The sequence below is a fragment of the Acomys russatus genome, chromosome 2, assembly GCF_903995435.1.
Source record: "Acomys russatus chromosome 2, mAcoRus1.1, whole genome shotgun sequence".
Taxonomy (NCBI): domain Eukaryota; kingdom Metazoa; phylum Chordata; class Mammalia; order Rodentia; family Muridae; genus Acomys; species Acomys russatus.
This window is the reverse complement of record NC_067138.1, coordinates 99,977,757-99,992,033: the sequence shown is the minus strand read 5'-3', so window position 1 is coordinate 99,992,033 and position 14,277 is coordinate 99,977,757. Positions and strand designations below refer to the sequence as shown.

The 14,277-nt window shown below is 40.7% G+C and overlaps 1 protein-coding gene across 1 annotated transcript in view; it reads left to right on the top strand.

Moving 5' to 3' along the window:
• The window catches only part of Plaa (phospholipase A2 activating protein), a 32,449-nt gene extending 19,712 nt beyond the window's left edge, over nt 1–12,737 (top strand). Inside the window, exons 10-14 of the mRNA XM_051164283.1 lie at nt 1,533–1,601; nt 5,870–5,938; nt 7,568–7,669; nt 10,118–10,282; nt 11,981–12,737. Coding sequence (XP_051020240.1) covers nt 1,533–1,601; nt 5,870–5,938; nt 7,568–7,669; nt 10,118–10,282; nt 11,981–12,546 — 971 coding nt within the window. The 3' untranslated portion in view covers nt 12,547–12,737. The remainder of the gene's footprint in view (nt 1–1,532; nt 1,602–5,869; nt 5,939–7,567; nt 7,670–10,117; nt 10,283–11,980) is intronic.
• Nucleotides 12,738–14,277: the final 1,540 nt, after the last annotated feature.

Below are 14,277 nucleotides of genomic sequence, written 5' to 3'. Positions count from 1 at the left end.
TACTTCTTTCTCTTATTCATTGGTGCTTTTCTTTATTTTCTAAAGCTCTGTGCCCCTTCCCCTTTCACTTCCTTCCAGTAAATGTGCCCTGTCTCCTCTCTGCTGCGTGTTCTCCCCGTTCTCTTCTCATTCCCGTGTGAGAGTCCTTCGCCTGTGTGCACAGTTGAGCTAATCTCACCTACACAGTACCGTAGTCAATTTTCAAAACAATTAGTTAGTATAAATGGCTTAACCCTGCAAATACTTGGACTTAGCACAAAGAGAAGGGGTGGGAGAGACTGCATGCTTAGTGCCTGGAGATTCTGTTGGTGTTTCAGACTACAGGACAAAACACACTGCAGTACTTTAAAAACAAACAAACTAGGCACCTGACTCTTTCTGGAATATTAGCAACTACTAGGCTTGTTTTGTTCTTCTTAAGACTCTAACTTAATAAGTGGTGTGAGAGAGTATGTGTGCATGTGTGCCTTTATTTTGTCCAAAGGTACTAAAAAATCACTTTATATACCCCATATGTGTGCATGTCAGTGTAGCACTCATCTCCTGTAGCGTTTTTTCCCCATCTATCAAGTAACAGCATCAGAGGTTACAGCTAATGTTCCCTGCTAGGTTCTCAGCAGTGAGTGCACTGTTTGACACGGGACCTAAGGAACCCAGGGCTTTTCCCAAAAGATTAACATTTACTGCCTGTGGTTTTTATGCAACAGCAACCACAGGAATCCTAGTCAATCTGCACCAGAACAAGGATAGGAATTACATGAGATAAACTCTGGTATCTTGGTTTCAGTTATTTCCACATTTATGTGCTGAGGCTAAGATATCAAAAAGGAGTTGGTTAAGAAACTACACTTAGGAGCTGGAGGACACAGCTTCTGGTTAATCCCAGCACCCACATGGCAGCTCACAACCATTTCTAACTCCACTTCCAAGGGATCTGATGCTCCCCTCTGGTCTCAGAGGACTCTTCACACACATGGTGCTCAGACATACATGCAGACAAAAACAACAAAACAAAAAAACCCATACACATAAAAAATTTTCATATAATATATTCTGATTTTGTTTTTCACTTTCCCCAAATCCACCCAAATCATCCGTGCCTCCCTACTCACACAACTTCGTGCCTTTTCTCTTTGTCTTTAGAAGACAAATAAAGGAAAAACAAAAACAAACCTGGGGGTGGGGGAAGAAACACAAGAACACACACACATCAAAACCTACAAAGACAGAAACCATAATATACAAACACCACCAGTAAGTTGTTTTTTTTTTTTTTTAAGTCTACAAAAACACAATTGATTTTGTTTATGTTGACCATCTACAGCTGGGCACGGAGCCTGCCCTGAAGCGTGGTGAGGCTCTATTGGAGAAAAGTTTCTGTGTAGCAGTAAGACACGTGACTATAATTTCTATCACTTAGCAGCTTTACTCCTGTTCTTCCCCCCAAGCTTGGGTTCATTTAGTGTAAGCGCTGTGCTGCTTATGCCTCTGTCTCCATGTACTTGAGGTTTTCCATTGTTTTGCATGCATAGGTGGCGGTCGCTATGTTCCAGGCACTTCAGGACCTTCCAATGCAGTGCAGACAACAGATCCTTTCACAGGTGGGATGAAGCTTTCATTACTATAATCCTGCCTCTATATGTAGCATTTTATGTTGTATATGGCTTTACCTGTATTTTCAATTTTGATAGATCTTTAACTTCTAATTTTCCTTTCTTTTCTTTTTTACTTTCTTCCTTGCAATGTGTAGATTTTCTCCTGGCTTTAAGTAACATGTTATCAGAACATTGTTTTCTCCAGTGGTTCTTCCTACCTGGAGGTCAGAGGAGTTAGCAATAGAGGGTGTGATGCAAGAGGACCATAGTACAAAGCCTAGTGCTGCTATGTGTTTGCTTTGAGAAATTGGCAAGTTACTTAATTCTCCTGGGCTCTTTTAACCTGTGAAATTAGGCAATAGGGGAATGCTCCTCACCAGCACTGTTATCATTGGCAAGACACTCTCGAAAGCTGTGGCGGAGAAGGAGCCAAGTGAGTCCTTCATATTGGACAGAGCAGAGCAACCAAGATGTATGCTCAAGCTTATTTATTTTGACTAAGCATGATAGCATTCTGCCTAGCTATCCAGGGTTAGTGTTCCTAACCTAAATTACCAGTGGCCTTTGGCAGTGTCATTATAGGTTTTCAGGGTGTATTTGCTTCCTGGGTAGGCAAGCCTCAGTTGAGTCAGCACTGCTGGAAAAACATTGCCAGGATTGGACTTTAATGCTGCTGAGGAAAGTACTAGTTTCAGAATGTATCAATTTATTTTTTTATTTTTATTTTTTTGGTTTTTCGAGACAGGATTGCCTTGTGTAGCCTTGGCTGTCCTGGACTCATTTTATTTTATTTATTTATTTATTTTTCAAGACCACGTTTTTCTGTGTAGCCTTGGCAGTCCTACACTCTTGTAGGCCAGGCTGGCCTTGAACTCACAGCGATCCGCCTGCCTCTGCCTCTGAGTGCTGGGATTGAAGGCGTGTGCAATCACACCTGCTAGAGTTCATGTACAATATACCCAGATCGTAGGAAATTGATGAACTTTAGTAGAATCTAGTAGCCTTCCAGACTAAGTACTTGGGAGCTATGGAAGTGAAAACTTACAGCCTCTTTTCAGCCACAGATTGTTTCACTATAACTGTAGGTCAGTGTCATGAAACTCTGAATTTTTCTCAATGAGATTCCTTTCTCTAATAAAGTGATCACCCAGATGCAAGTGGCTGCACCTTGTACACTGACAGCCAATTCTTAAGCTATATGCTTTGGCAGTATAGTGTCTATTAAGGAATTCTTTAAGTACATGATATATTTAAAATGATAGTAAGGACCTGAACAGTAGGATTTTGTTTTGGTTTTTTGTTTATTGAGACAGGGTTTCTCTGTGTAACAGCCCTGGCTATCCTGGAACTCTCTTTGTAGACCAGGCTAGCCTTGAACTCACAGAGATCCACCTGCCTCTGCCTCTGAGTGCTAGGATTAAAGGCGTGCTTCACTACACCGGCCTTAACAGAATTTTTAAGAATAGTGATGCCTGCCTTTGCAGTGGCGCACACTATAATCCCAGCACTCTGGGAAGCAGAGGCAGGCAGATCTCTGTGAGTTGGAGGCCAACCTCGTACAAATCAAGTTCAGGACAGCCAAGACTACAGAGAGAAACCCTGTCTGGGAAAACAAAAACAAACAAACAAAAGTAACAGTGATGCCCTGACACTTAACCTGGCAGAGTTCCATAACCTTTTTTGTGGCCTTTTTTCTCCCCTAAAACAGAATAAACATACCAAGCTTAAACACATACAAAGAAAATCAAGGGGACTTCTGGGTGCATCATTGCCAGGAGGTGTCTTCTGAGGCAGTGAGCACGTAGACATACCGAGTAGCCTACCAAGAAAGATAATTAGGATCCCTGATGGTGCAGATGTCTCAGCACTCAGAGGTTGACAACAGACTGAGCATCGTACTAAGAGGACCCTGCCTGTCTTAAGAACAACACAGGGCGACCTCTACCATATGGAGATAAGAAAATAAAGTGGCATAATGCACATAAAGTTCTTTGCAGACTATCAAGAGTGCATTTAGGCCATCGGTATCTGTCAGCTGGTACTGCCTGCTGCTCTTTCAACCTTTCCAGTGATGCTGAAGGTAAAGGAGTTCTTCGTGGAGCTGGGCATGGTGGGGCACGCCTGTAATCCCAGCACTCAGGAGGCAGAGGCAGGGGGATCGCTGTGAGTTCAAGGCCGACCTGGTCTAGAAAGTGAGTCCAGGACAGACAGAGCTCTGTTACACCAAGAAACTCTGTCTCGAAAAACCAAACCAAATCAAACAAAAAGTTCCTCATGTGGCTTACAGTTTAAGGCTCTTCATTCTTTTCCTTATTAATTCATGTAGTAGTCAAATTTTTAACGTTTATAAGAATGATTGGGGGGGGGGAACTTGTTTAAATTGCTTATTTCAGTCCTCTACCCCCAGCAATTCTTTTTTAAAATGTATATCTTATTTATTGTAGTTTATTCACATTATATCCCGATTGTTATCCCCTCCCACTTATCTTCCCGTTCCCTCCTTCCCTCCCTCCTTCCCCTTTCTGCCTATTCCCCTCCACTAGACCTCTGATGGGGTGGGCCCTTCTATGCTAACTGTCTGGCGACAGCCTATCAGGTCTCATCAGGATAACCTGCATCTCCTTCCTCTGTGTGCCTGCTAGACTGTCTTGCCAAAGGGCAGTCACCAAACCATGGCACCAGAGTGCATGTTGGAGGTTCAGCGGCAGTCTCTCCTCCCCGCACCGTGGAGAATCAGCGTTCCATCGGTTACATCCGAGTGGGGCCTTGGTTCTCTGCTGCACTGTCTTGGCTGGTGCATCAGTGTGTGCAGGCGCCCTGTGTTCAGGTCCGCAGGCCTTGATGGTCTCCCTGTGGAGCTCCTGCTCCCTCCTGACCTACCCACAGCAGTTCTGACTCACTGTCATGGGGAGCTCACGCCATGATTCCTCAGCAAAGGGTTGCCATTAAGTAATGTGGGGGAATAGTGTGCTCTGAGGTCGTTTTCTTTTTTCTTTTTCTTTTTCTTTTTTTTTTTTTTTAAAGTTTTTCGAGGCAGGGTTTCTCTGTGTTATCTTGGCTATTCTGGACTCACTTTGTAGACCAGGCTAGCCTTGAACTCACAGAGATCTGCCTGCTTCTGTTTCCTGAGTTTTGGGATTACAGGTGTGTGCCACCATTCCCGGCCTGAGGTGGTTTTCATTGTTACTTGTAAAGTTTTCTATTTGTAAGGGCACTGGCTGCTCTTACAAAGGTCCTGAGTTCAATTCCCAACAACCACATGGTGGCTCACAACCATCTATAATGAGATCTGGTGCCCTCTTGTGTGCAGGTTTATATGTAGGCAAAATACTGTCTACGTAATAAATAAAAGCTTAAAAAAGTAGGTGGGCATGGAACTCATAGAGGCAGTGTATGCCTTAGGCAAATTTTAGTCAACAATTTAGCACTTATGCTGGAAGTTATAATGGCATTTAAAGCATTACTGAGTCTGTACTTATGTGTAGTATTGTGGCTAGGATACAGCTAAAACCAACATATCCACTTGCTCTGCCATCATCATTCTTAGTGCATTTGTGTTGCTGTTGTTTTCTGCTTTGCCTTTTCTGTCTGTGATGCTTTGGTTCGACCATCTAGATTACATGTATAATTATAATGTGGAAGGTACCTAATGTTTATTTTGTCACTTATGTTTTATTTTATTGTTTGGGTTTTTTGTTTCTTTGTTTATTTTGGTTTTGGTTTTTCAAGACAGGGTTTCTCTCTGTAACAACTCTGGCTGTCCTGGAACTTACTCTATAGTCCAGGCTGGCCTCGAACTCACAGAGATCCGCTGGCCTCTGCCTCCCAAGTGCTGGGAGTAAAGGTGTGTGCCTCCACTGCCTGGAAACATGTTTTATTTTGTAGAATTTTTAAGTTATTTTGTTTTACATTCGTGAGTGTTTTGCCTGCATATATGTTTATGCACTGTGTACATGCAGTGCCCTCAGAAGCCAGAGAGGGCATCAGATCCCCTGGGACTGGAGTTAGCGATGTCTGAGCTACCATGTGGATGCTGGTAATGAGTGATTATACTGAGCCCTGGAAGAGCATCCAGTACTCTTAACCACTGAGCCACTCTTCAACCCCAAGAATTGCTTTTTAGTGGCCATGCAGGGGAGCACACTTGTAAGCATTTTTCATATATGCTGTTTTGAAGTGTGGCTAGTGGTGACATCATCAGTAGAAGGAAGCAATGGTTTAGGCTTTATTGTCTGCACTTACCTTTGCTCACTACGAGTATTACTGCGTTGCAGGTGCCGGCCGCTACATGCCGGGTTCTGCAGATACAGGCACCGCCACAGCTGGAGTTGATCCATTTACAGGTAGCTATTTCCTTTGTTTATCAGATTTTTTAAGTTTCACTGACTTCTCAGACCGTAGCCTGGTTGTTGAGTTCATGGCTACGCATGCCGCCTTGCCTTTTATCACCAGTGCTGCAAAAGAAAGATGTTTTGGTTTTGTATTTGCTCATTTGAGAAGAATGTTCTCGTGTAGCCTGTGCCTCCCAAGTCAGGGATTAAAGGTTGTGTACAAGTATGTATAGCAACAAAAGATAATTTTAATTGAAAACAATTTAATTTGAAGGCATTTATTCCACTGAATACTACTGAAATTTTGATTTATGCTAGTTTGTTTGTCCCAGGACTTCTCTGTAGCCCTGGCTGTTCTGGAGCTTGCTATATAGACCAGAGAAGCCTAGAACGTGCAGAACCTTGCAGCCTCTGCCTCTTGAGTGCACCTTCATCCCTGATCAGGACTGTAATTATTATTACTACAGTATTTTCTAAACCACTAGCAATCAATCAAGACACAGATACCTGATATATTTTAAAATAGTCTTAGTTAACCTGGGGCAGGGCAGATATTAATTCCTTAAGCTACCTCCCATAGTGGGGCAGGTATGGGATCCCTGTCCCAATCCCATGCCATCTGCTTCTAATAACTTCTATCAAGCTACCTCCCATCTGCAGTCCCATACACTTGCTAGTGGTCTTCATCTGGGCCACATCCTCCATCCACACTGGCCATGTACTTCTCCACCTAACCCAGGATGGCGAGCCTCTTTCTCCTCCCTTCTCCTCAGGTCTCCCTTCTTCTCAGGTTCTCTCTGTCTTCCCACCCATGCCTATCCCATTTTGCCCTGCCTAGGTGTGATGGCCTTTTATTGGTCAAATAGGTTAGGCTGTATGCAAGGTACAGGTAGAGCAGAGACAGCAAGCAGTAGTTAGCATCAAAATACACCAGACCAACCTCCAACAACACTGAATACTATATCAGTTGGAATAAGCAATGAAAGATGTAGGCTCAATTTTCTTATCAAAAATTTTTTTGTGAACTTATTAACTGAGAGTACCTCACTTATAACCTGACTAACCTAAACAATAGGAAAAGGAGATTAAAGAACACTCTAACAAAACCATAAGGATATCAGTTCTATCTCCTCTCAGAATTTGTTCCAGGATGTTTTTCAGCTGATGAACAACCTTCCTCCCCCACATGGCAGTTCAACTTCCAAGGGGATAAACATCACCTGCTCTCTCACAAGTCTTTTTCTCATCCCCCACTTGTGATCTAAACAAAAAAACATGTTTAGCTCTCCTTCAGAAAGACATGAGAAAAGAGTTAGCATAGTATTAATTAAGATAAGAATGAAGTTTTGTAATTGTCTTCTTTAACCTTTTAAAATGTTTTAGGTTGACTATTAAGAACAGAATTAGGAAATAGGAAATGGAAAGGCCCTTTTCGAAGTCTTCACTGACATTTACTAAGCCAGACACTATGACACTAATGCAGAAGTGGTGAATGGTTTGAACATGGCTGGCTCTTTTTTTTTTTTTTTTTGCATTTGTTGAATAGTTATGTATCTCAGTAATTTCGAGAATGTAGTAATGGAATTAGAAATTTCCGTTTTGAGTATGCCTTGTGATTTTCATGATCCCCTCTGTAAATAGGGAGCAGTGCCTACCGGTCAGCTGGGTCAAAAACAGTGAATATTTATTTTCCCAAAAAAGAAGCTCTTACCTTTGACCAAGCAAACCCTACACAAATATTAGGTAAGTCTCTATTACTGTGGTGTTTTTTGCATGTTCAGTGACTATTAGAGTTTCTCTCAGGACTTAATCTTCCTCTGCCTGACACATACTTAAATGAATAGAGACTTCTTGTGAGGTCGATCCGTCTTTCTTCCTCTTTTTTTTTTTTTTCTTTTCTTTCTCTCTTCCTTTCTTTCTTTACTTACTCGTTTGCATTTATTTTTTATTTGATGTACATTAGTGTTTTGTCTGCATGTATGTCTGTGAAGATGTCCACTCCCCTGGAAATGGGTTTTCAGACAGCTCTGAGCTACCATGTGAGTGCTGGGAATTGAAACCAAGTCCTCTGGGGAACAGCCAGTGCTCTTAACCTTTGTGCCCTCTCTACAGCCTCCGTGCGGTATTTATTGACTGTATTGATGACAGTCTGTTATCAGCCTTAATGGGTTGTAAGAAACTTTGTACAAAAAAAAAAGAAACTTTGTACAAATATAGGATAAATGTTTTATCATGACTTTAATAGAAAACATCTATTTAGGGAAAATGTAAGTCCCACCCTCGAGCTCTTATTGTTTCTTTGTTTGTTTCCAGACAGATTTTCTCTGTGTAACAGCTCTGGCTGTCCTGACTCATTTTGTAGACCAGGTTGACCTCAAACTCACAGAGATCCGCCTGCCTTTGCCTTTTTGTTCAACCTGCTATGTAGCCCAGGCTCATCCCCAACTCCTGATCTTTCTGCCCCAGCTTCCTGAGTACTAGGATTATAGGCATTGCACCGCCATACCTCACTTCACAGAGCCTATCTTTTAAAAATACGGCTTTCCAACATAAAACGAACAGAGTGACTGTTTTGGAGGTTCTCTGTTTCATAATGGTTTTTCAGGTTTTTTGTTTTGTTTTATTTTTTGTTTTTTGTTTGTTTGTTTTGTTTTGTTTTTCTTTAACCTTACAAGTTTTTTTGCATATGTATTATGGTTTGAGTTTTTATGTGTTTGTGTGTGTGTGTCTGTTTCTAACTATGTTTCTTGAACTTTCTCTTTGGCTCTTTTCTGTTTGTTTTGACCTATGTGGTGTTTTGTTGTTGTTGTTGTTGTTGTTGTTGTTGTTGTTGTTTTAATAACCCATCATTGTCATTGTTGATGATATTTAGATGGCCTATTTGTATCCTAACCAGAGAAAAAGAAAGGGCGAGGATTTGGGTGGGTTAAGAAGTAGGGAGGGTTTGGGAGGAGTTTGGGAAAGGAAACCATAATCAGAATATATTATTAGAAAATGTATTTTCAATTTAAAATAAACTAGTGTCCTGTAGACAGAGGCACTGTGTGTTTGTGGCCAGGCCTGAGAACCAGAGTTGAATTTCCTCCCCATGAGGAAAGGGAGTGGACCCCATGTCCCGATCTCCACACCTTTTCACAGTTCGTTTACTGTGAGCCCTGCATCTTGTATATGGAAAGCCTACAGCTTTTAAAATGATAAAAATAGGCGCTACAGTTATTTGTAGTATTTGAGACTGGGAAGCAGGAGGACTACAAGTTTAAGGCCAGCCAGTGTTGTATACTGAGGCTACCTAGGAAAAAGGGGTTTTCGCGGAGCAGAGATGGTGAGAGAGAGAGAAAGTATACTCTTTATATTGATTGCTTTTCTGCTTTTCTCAAACTGAAGTGAAAAGGGAAAAGATTGGACTATAAAATACTTTATCCCTTTGCTACAAAGCTGATGGTGAAAATTATTGAGAGAACACTTATACATATAGATAAGGCAAATATATTTTAATATTGTTCCTTATATTATTCTTATAAATAACATTGATAGATAATAATATTTTGAACTAAAAATATATGCATACTTAGACATTTGTTAATTCTTGTACAAATCTAAGAGATTTCCTGTTTTTACATCCCTTAAGTTTTATTTTCTATAATTTGCCAGTGATAAAAGCTTTAGTACCAAATACAAATGAGATAGGTCCAGAATCCATTTGAATGTTAAAGATTTGTAAATGTGGGACTGGAGAGATGGCTCAGCAGGTGAAAGTGCAAGCTCGATAACATGAGTTTGGTCCCTGGAACCTATGTAGTGAAAGGAGAGAAGTGTGTCCCAGCATTGGCTTTTGACTTTCATGTGCATGCCATGGCACAACTATGCGTGCATTCACACATCATACAATACACAGAAATAGTACATAAATATGTTATTGTGAGTTTTGTGGAAATAGGAGATGACTTCCATTTGGTATAACTTAATATTGCTTTGGAGTAGAGGGTGGCTCCAGAGCAGTACTGGAGGGCTCAGGAAACAGGCAAGATCGGTGTCAGTGTGGCCAGCGTTCTTTCACTGTAGAAGTAAATGCTTGTAGACTTCATTTTCTGGTCTTTAAATAACTGCCAAGAAGAACGTTGTGCTGAAGAGTCCCGAAAATGTCGTCTAAGTTCAGTCAGAGGATTTTGAAAGACTGGTTTTGGGTTCTAGGAAAACTGAAGGAACTCAACGGAAGCGCCCCTGAAGAGAAGAAGCTGACGGAAGATGACTTGGTGCTTCTCGAAAAGATCCTGTCCCTGATTTGTAGTAACTCCGCAGAAAAGCCAACAGCCCAGCAGCTTCAGGTTTTGTGGAAAGCTATCAACTGGCCTGAAGGTAAACAAGTAGTCTTCAGACTATAAGAAGTTTTTATTTCTGCCAAAATCACTAATACTTCTAGATTAAATAGAAGTTAACCTGGGTTATGGACAGTGACACAGAAAGGCTCTGCCTCATCACAGTAATTCATAATCTCGCTTTGCTCACAGCCTATGAGAATCTAACCATAATTTTGGTATTCTTTAAGAGAAACGTAGGAACCAGGAATGTTTTAGAATTTAGAGTCTTTCAGTGCTTCAAGTATTTGCATTGACTTTGCTGATTGAACGTCCTTAAAATGAAAAATCAAAACCAGAAATTCCTTTAGTGCTAAATCATTTGAGATCTGAGATTCAGGATTTGGAATTCTGAACATATACTACAATGGTCCCTATACCCGCAGCAGTTTGTAAACTGTGTGCTGCCTTTCAGGCACTCCATGTTAAAAGCATCTGCTATGTTCTCCTGTTAGGCCATTATCATAGTTGTTGAAAACCAAAAGGTCCGTTTGATTTTAAAAACTTTTGAAATGTATTTAACTTTATGTGTATGAATGTTTACCTGTGTGTGTATATATGCAGCACATGGTGCCTGGTGCCTGTGGTGGTCAGCAGAGGACAGCAGGCCCCAGGCCCTGCAGCAGCATGGGTGGGAGCCTCCGTGTGGGCTCTGGGAGTTGAACCTGCGTCCTCTGCCAGAGCAGCCAGTGCTCTAAATCACTGAGCCGTCTCTCAAGGCTGTGATTTACTTTTCATGACTGTAAATCTAGGGGCGAGAAGAGGATATTTTTCTTTCCTATAAAATAACCATGTTAAAGATGTAACTGCTTATCCTGCTTACTGTGTCCCCCATCTGTGTACCTCCTTATTGTGTCCCCCATCTGTGTACTTCCTTATTGTGTCCCCTATCTGTGTACCTCCTTATTGTGTCCCCTTCTGTGTGTCCCTATCTGTGTACTTTCTTACTGTGTCCCTTATCCGTGTACTTCCTTTGGGTGGCAATTAGACTTTAGTTTATTTGGGTTGTTTGTTTTGGTGTGTGTAAAGATCTTTTATACATGGATGATGCCTATTGTCCTTATATTATGGAGCATAAAATGGCAGTTTCCTTACAGTCACAGTAAGACTATTCACTAAATGTTCAGATGGCATCTACATAGCCCCCCAGTTAAAAGCTTTACCAACCTAAGAGGATCCTTTCAGCATTTGTTAACTGAAATTCCTCTCTAAATAACTTTTCCTTTAACTCTTTAGTCTGGAAACTGAATATTTAAAGCTAAGTTCCTGCTGCACTCATTCACTCAGTATTTTTTTATATTTACTTATTTATGTATATAAGCACTCTATTGTATGCATACCTGTATGCCAGAAGAGAGCACCAGACAGGTCTCATTATAGACGGTTGTGAGCCACCATGTGGTTGCTGGGAATTGATCTCAGAACCTTTAGATGAGCAGCCAGTGCTCTTAACCACTGAGCCATCTCTCCAGCCCTCAGCTCAGTAGTGAGGGCTTAGCTGTGTCAGACTATTTGGCAATCTAGAGATACCTCAGTTTTGAAGTATATGATAATAAATCTAGTCTATGTAAATAAATATAAGAACAACTTTTTTTTTACATTTTCTAAAAACTGTTCTGTAGGGGAAAATAAAGTTAGTTTGAATAATAACTATGAGGAATTTTCTCCATACACATTAATCAAAACTTCTTTTTAATAGACATTGTTTTTCCTGCACTTGACATTCTTCGACTATCAATTAAGCATCCCAGTGTGAACGAGAACTTCTGCAATGAAAAAGAAGGAGACCAGTTCAGCAGCCATCTTATCAGCCTTCTGAGCCCTAAAGGAAAGCCAGCAAACCAGCTCCTTGCTCTTAGGACTTTTTGCAATTGCTTTGTTAGTCAGGCAGGACAGAAGCTCGTGATGTCCCAGAGGGAATCCCTGATGTCACGTGCAGTAGAGCTGAAAGCAGGGAGCAATAAGAACATTCATATCGCTCTGGCTACACTGACCTTGAACTATTCTGTTTGTTTCCATAAAGACCATAACATTGAAGGGAAAGCGCAGTGCTTGTCAGTAATTAGCACAATCTTGGAAGTTGTACAAGACCTAGAAGCCACCTTTAGGCTGCTGGTGGCTCTTGGGACACTTATCAGTGATGATGCAAATGCTGTACAATTAGCCAGGTCTTTAGGTGTGGATTCTCAGATAAAAAAGTATGCCTCCGTGTCAGAGCCAGCTAAAGTCAGCGAATGCTGTAGACTTATCTTAAATTTGCTGTAGCAATGGAAAAGGGAAGCTGAGATTTTAAATTGATTAATGGGGGTGATTTTTTTTTTCCCACATTTTACATGACCGATTGCCGGTGTTTTAAAGAAAAAAAAGAAAAAAGAAAAAAAAACTGTGGATTAAGTTCAGATCTTGTAAAGTTGTGTTGAGGAGAAACAAATTATAAATAAAGTTTTTGCACTGATGGTTGTGAGGTTTTCCTGTGTAATGGGGTAGATTTTCCAGGGTATAGAAACATTAAAAACTAATCAATAACAACAGCACAATTACAACAGCATTTTCTTCCTTACCTTACTACTCAGGAGAACACAGGCTTTTCCTTACAGAAGCTGCTTCTTTTTCTATACGCCATCTGGTTTAGTTGACTGTTCCCTTCTGTACTTTAGCTTCTCCGCTTTTACTGTTGAGTTCTTTCAATAGCACTGATACATTTCAACGTCTTCTTTTAGCATTTACTTGAAAAATAATTTTAATTAAATTTGTTATAAATTGTAAATTGAAAAAATATAAAATAATTTCTTGAGCCATTTGTAAATAAAAGGTATCATATTTCATGGTTCATTTTTACCTGAGGAAAGCAAGTTGGTAAGCTGTTACATTACACATCAATTCAGACAACTGAGGCCTTAAATGATTATGTGTTACAATTTTCTTTCACTATATGAGGTAACTTCATTTTTCACTCTACTTTTGATATCTGATTACTTTTGTCATTCCTCTTTACAGTTAGATCATTTCGTTGGCCCCTCACCATCTGAAGCAATAGCATTTTCATATGATTGTGTGCTTGTTCATCTTCATTACGTCAAAGAGATTTGGATTTATTTATTTATTTATTTATTTTGAGTAGGCAATTGTACAAATAAGTCAAGAACCTGTCATGTGAAATTAGTGTTTTTGGCCCCTAGAAGAGTGCAAATACTGTATTATATACATCTCCACTTAACTCTAAAGTCAGCTTGCGTTGAAAGGTGATAATTATGCTTCTGTTCTCAAAAGAAAAGGTAATAGGACAAATTATAATTGGAGGGGAAAAGGTGAAAGCACTTGCTGTGAGGCAGCTTCCTCAAAAGTCACAGATTATGTCTGACTATCCTAGCAACTAAAGCAAAGGTGGAACTATCCAGTAACTGGACACTTCATTACGTCCCTTTACAGTGCCGTTTCTTTTTTGGTTTCTCTTTGTAGCCTTGACTGTCCTGGAACTTGCTCTGGAAACCAGGCTGGCCTTGAACTCAGAAACCTGCCTGGCTCTGCCTCCTGAGTGCTAGGATTAAAGCCATCATACCCAGCTCAATTTCTGTTCTTAAGAATTGTATTTATGTTGGGGGGTGGGTGGGTGTGTGTGTGTGTGTGTGCGTGCGTGCGCGCGCTCTTATGGTTTGTTTTTGTGGTGCTAGGGATCAAAACCAGGTGTGTGGTGGGGAAATTCTACCCATGGGATTGCATTTCCAGTTCCAGTGCTTCCATTTTTATTATGGAAGAAACGGTTTTATAGGAACTTCGCTTAGATAGTGAGGAGTGTTCTCAGCATTGACGTGGAGAAACTTGGGGTCCTCTGACTTGATGGCACATTGCAGTCTAAGAAGGACACTTTTTTTTTTTTTTTCCCAGTAAGGGTAAGGGCAAAAAGATTCTGAATGTTTAGATTAATCCAGGGAAGAACTTGCAGACTTCCAGAAAGGTGTGAGGAAGTGTAAATAGGCGATGTGTACCTTGCTAAGT